General features: G+C 38.6%; 1 protein-coding gene across 1 annotated transcript in view; it reads right to left on the reverse strand.

The window, feature by feature from the left end:
• Positions 1-585: 585 nt before the first annotated feature.
• Positions 586-5279, reverse strand: part of ACYP2 (acylphosphatase 2, muscle type) — a 42805-nt gene continuing 38111 nt past the window's right edge. The window contains exon 4 of the mRNA XM_010004939.1: positions 586-700. Within this exon, the coding sequence (XP_010003241.1) occupies positions 586-700 (115 nt within the window). The remainder of the gene's footprint in view (positions 701-5279) is intronic.

Genomic DNA, 5279 nt, shown 5'->3' on the forward strand with positions numbered 1-5279 from the left:
GTAGGTAGATAAGGAAAAAGGGGTGAGACACCATGCATTTAATCATCTTGTTCAAAGACTGACCTGCATTATTATAGAGAATTTTAAAACAGAGCTGGTTAGATAATCTTAGTTTGAGGCAACATAAATTTATTTTAAATTACCACTATGTCTTAACACAAATACAGAGCTGTTACAACAGACCTCTCCGTGTTCCGGCTCTACAGCTAAGTATTTTTGGTGATATTACAAACAGTAGAACATACATTTATTATTTTGCATCTAAAAATACGTATCACAGTGTAAAGATTAAGTGTCATATCATTGCATATAACAAGTCTCACTATGCACAAATGATCACATTTATCTAGCTTTCAAGATGTAATAATTTCAATATTATAATTTTAGGTATTAGATATTGACATTCATGGTGTAAAATGTCTAATACAGCAACTAAGAATTCTTACTTCATGTGAACAGGGACCATTTATTATTATCTCTAAAATGCAAAGCATTCAAAAGCTCCTGCGACATTTTATGGAGGCTCAGAAAATATCATGGAGCAGAACCATCATCGTTTCATGCCTAGTGATGTTATTATTACTATTAGTATCTAGTGCTAAATCCTGAGAAGTCAAGCTTGGGAATTTCCTTTTCATTTGAAAAATTTGTTCGATCTATGCGAGAACTTGGGCTTCCAACTTTACTCAGCCAGGATTTCCTGAAAAAAAATAAAAAGGAGAGGGTTAGCATATAAAGAACTGTTCATGTGGGGTTTATTCTCTTGTCACACCTTCGCTTTTTACTCTTTTAAGAGCTGTAAGAAGCAGCCTTTCAATGAGGAAACTCCAATAAATAAATTTAGTTCTTTTCTGTTTTCTCTCCCTTTTTCTCCTTTAAAAGCAAAACAATTTAAAAGGCATCAGTATTTCAAGAAGTATTACGCAATATTACATCCAAAACCAGATCTGACAAAAGGCTAAAGCAGCTTTACTGTAATGATCCCTTTTAATTGCTTATTAACACTATTAAAATAGTTCTATATTAGCTTTGCAGATTCAATACTATACTTTTAGCAAGAACCTAAAAACCATTCATCATTGAAAAATATGAAGAAAATTGTAACAGCCAGTTTACTCTTTTCTGACAACTAAAAGGAAACTGAAATGAAAGTTATTAAGTTCAAAAGAGCAAAAAGACAAAGCTAACAGAAATTAAAATGACATCACAAAGCAACAGTAAATTATAAATACTAATGTATTTTGAAATACAACCCTAGGAGTATGTTTGGCAGATTACAGACTTGCAGTGCCAAATTGTTCCATCAGCTCCTTCCTATTTGAAGCCCCTACAACAGAGGGTCTATATGGAAAGACTTCCTAGAAAACACAAACCAGACGTGTATCTCATGTTTAAACTATGACAAGCCTTAATTTAGTATACATCAATAAAAATTAATATATATTTGTCAGATGTTTACACATTTTCACACCTCTTGTTCTTTGCTTCATGTTTTGAACAACCTTCCTTCTTGTCTCTTTGAGATGACGAAGCCTCCTGAGAAAGCCACAACACACAGGAATACAAGTACCTGAGTGGAACAGAGGGATCCAGATTTCCACCCTGAGCTGGAGCTCTAAAGGCAGACCAGATATTTCAAAAGAAGAAAAAAAAAAAAGTCCAGCAATAGAGCAGTCCATTTTGCTCCATATTATGAAAAATCCAAAATGTCCCTTGTTTATTTAGCAGAAAAGTCTCTAATATAGCTGGATGTCATTGAGTGAGAAAAAAGAACACGTATTTGAAATACTGAATTACTTCTAATAAAATCTGTATTATTTTTAGAAGACTAATGTAATATCCACAAGCTAACATATAATTACCTTTTTTTAAATTCTCGTTTTAAACGTGAGCTTGTCCTGGACAAAACCAAAAATTCCTTGCCTAGCTTACACAACTGTACATAAGGCCGTAATTCACCTATGGCTGCTTCCAATTGCCAACTTTGACTGCATGAACAAAATAATTCTGCAAACTTTGCACAGTGCAAACCTTATTGTCAGCTCCACATGCCTTCACATGAATAAGTATAAAGCACATATTATTAAAATCAAACAAAAACAATCCAGCTCCATTTAAACTCCTCATATGATGCGTGTATTCTATTTCTTATTTAATGCAAGAGGTAAGAAAGTGTTCCAGAACTGCTCCCTACCTGGGATTTGCATGACTATAGGGGCTCTCAGTTCCTCACTGAGATGTTAATACTTGGCAATAGGACTTTCCTCATTGCTCTTCCCTCACCTTGCTCAAGTGACAGGCCATTAACTGTACTCTATGCAGAAGCACACTTTTTACAAGCTAAGAAAGAAAGAAATCAGTACTAGCTAAAAGCAGTACACAGTTATAGCTGTTTCTTCTTTTATCTAAAGAGCAGAAAATGTAATCTTCAATATCTTTGATAAGGGTAATACTTTAAAAACGGTTTTTAACTTTCATTAGTATCTAGATCAATAGACCCGACTTGGGAAAAGGTTCTGTATCCTCCTCCTACTTCACTCAGACTTCTTAATTTTCTTTCACATGCGCCATGAATTTCAGATCACCCAATATGTGCAAGAGATTAGCTACAATTACTAGCATTTGGAGTTTTAGCTTGCCATTTATAGCATCCAATTTAAAATTCACTGCTGCTACCCACTTTGCTTCAGGAGTGAGAAAGACAGCCTCCACCTTGCTTCTCACATGGGCTAGTTCTGAATCAAATGAGGACATGCCTTGAAATTAATCTGCAGCAGGACAGTATATAGCTTACTCTTCAGTTTTAAAGGATTTATTTCTAAAGCTGCACTGCTTCAATGAGTCTGGAACAAGAGCTAATCTCAAATGGCTGTTTCCTACCATGCTTTGCTTTTGGAGCACTGCATGTCCATGCAACCACACTCAGACATGCTCCAACCTCATAGTTCAAAACCAAACTGGCAGTGAGGGGACTAGATAGGCTCAGATACACTTTAATCACAGATTTATGAGCAACACAACCTCCCTGTCCAGGAGAGCAGCAGTCACACAGGCCATTGCCCTGGGGTCTCTCCTCAAGGTGTGCAGCACTCCTGGCCTCTGCTTCCTGCCCTCTGCAGCACGGCTGAGAATAGCAGCTGATCAGTCCATTCTGACAGCCAGCACCTGCTGACTGGCTGTTGCCAGTGTGGGCAGCCTACCTCCTTCTGGAAGCTTCTTCACAGCCTCATAGCCAGTACCCAGCCCTCACCCCCAGACCTCCCCTGCAGCCACCCCTGCTGCCACACCTGGGCAGGGCTGCTCCTGAAATTACTCAGAACAAACCTCAACAACATTCCCAAGGACATCTGACGCTCCAAGCCCTTTTTCTCACCATTCTGGATTTTACCTCCTCAACCCAGTTAGGACAGCCTGCCAGAAACAGCCTTCCAACCTAACTTAAACACACTCTTTCTCTACCCTTATATTCCATGTGGCTTACTCCTGAGAGTTTAAAACAACTGGACCTGTCATCTTCCCCTCACACAATTTCTGAGGCAGATGTGCCTACCTGTTAACTGATCAGAAATCTGGAGAGTTCTTTGGAAATGCTGCCTAAGGAACTTAGCTTCTGTCATACATGACAATACCAGCACAGCCCTAAAAAACACCATACTTGGTATACTACAGGCAGTAGCTATATTATTTCCCTGAATAAGAATTTTTTTTTCAAATGGAATTCTATGCTACAAAACAGATTTATCTACAATAAAGCTTAGTTGGCATTATTCTCTGACTGAAATATATTCTCATTTTGATAAAGAAAGTGTTAGATCTGAAAATGACCTATGGCATTAATACCTGGTGAGCTTGACACAGTTCAGGAATATGTTTCTCTTAACCTTAACCACTATGTCACTTACAGAGGAACAAAAGAAACGTGTGCTTTTATTTACAGGAAGATAATATAAAGACACTGGTTTGTTTACACTTTATTTCCCTTTGTTTGGGATAAAATATTTGAGAGAATATTGCTTTTTTGAAGATTGTGTTTACATCTGTGACAGCGTATAGACTAGGACAGCAAATATTTATAAAATATCTCCAAAATGTTGTTTTATTCTGAATTTGTACTGTCACATTTTCATAAATCTTGATATTTAAATGTTTGCAGAAAAAATGTGGAATTCTTCATCATTGCTGTCTGGCTTCTAAGCTTTTGGGAAGAACTCTAGTCCTTGTTTTCAAGACTTTAATTTTTATAACCCTAAAACTCACATCTAGGTAAAATCTCTAGTAGCCCACGAAGGCACCTCACAGCTTACTGTAGAGCCATTCTATTGTAGCTGCACCTCTGCTCCTGCTGCCAGAGCCTAACAGTAAAATAGCAATCTGGAAACAAAATGTAAAGGGTTCAAAGCTGTGAAAAAAAAGTAGCAGGAAGGAGGAAAACCTTGGTTACAAAAGAGTGTCTGAAAATACTGGGTTTTGACATTTGAATCAATGTGACCTGAAAAAACAAAACAACCCAAAACAAAACACATGTAGTATTTTAGATTTAGCAAAAGCAATTGAGGCCTTAGTAAGGTGAAAGAAAACAGGTTCTGAAGAAAATACATGAGGGTTCTACGAAGAATGACTAATACATTGGTGCAGGATAAGGGCAAGAGGACTCAAACAATATGCACAGTCAATTTGCTTCTACCAGCCTTTATCCTCTGTTCCTGGTAGCTTTTTTAACTCTCAAAACAAGGCTGCAGCTTGAGGTAGAAACCTGAAGACACCTGACCTGAAAAGCTGCTGCCTGTAGAGTTCTGCTCAAGGGGCCTCTGTGCTGCCACAAACTGCTGCACCCCCTATAATCAGGTGTTTTTTAGGCTGTTGTGCCTGCTGCCTGACACACCACCAGAACCACTGCGGGCAGCAGCGCACTAGGTCAGCATCAAATGTCTGCAAATGTTTTCATTTGCATACTTGCAAATGGAAGGTAGAAGTAGTAGAAGGAGAAAAAGGCAATATGCAAGGGGAGAGGAATCCTGGCACATCTATTAGGATGACCCCACCACAGTCCACCAAATCAAAGCCACGTGACAGGTGACTTCAGAGGATTAAAACAAACAAAAAAGAAAGTCAGCAGTAGTCTAAGGAATACAGGCTGAGAAGTGGGTGAGCTAGAAGTGAAGCAACCCGCTCAGGCGTAGGCACAGCACCCCAAAATAGAGCTGGAGCATGAGGGTGTGGGGAAGACTGCACTGCTGCTGTCTGCTCACTAGCTGCTCAGTGCATCCTGGCAGCAGGCA

This window comes from Chaetura pelagica, unplaced genomic scaffold, assembly GCF_000747805.2.
Source record: "Chaetura pelagica isolate M959 unplaced genomic scaffold, ChaPel_1.0 scaffold171, whole genome shotgun sequence".
In the NCBI taxonomy this organism is placed as follows: domain Eukaryota; kingdom Metazoa; phylum Chordata; class Aves; order Apodiformes; family Apodidae; genus Chaetura; species Chaetura pelagica.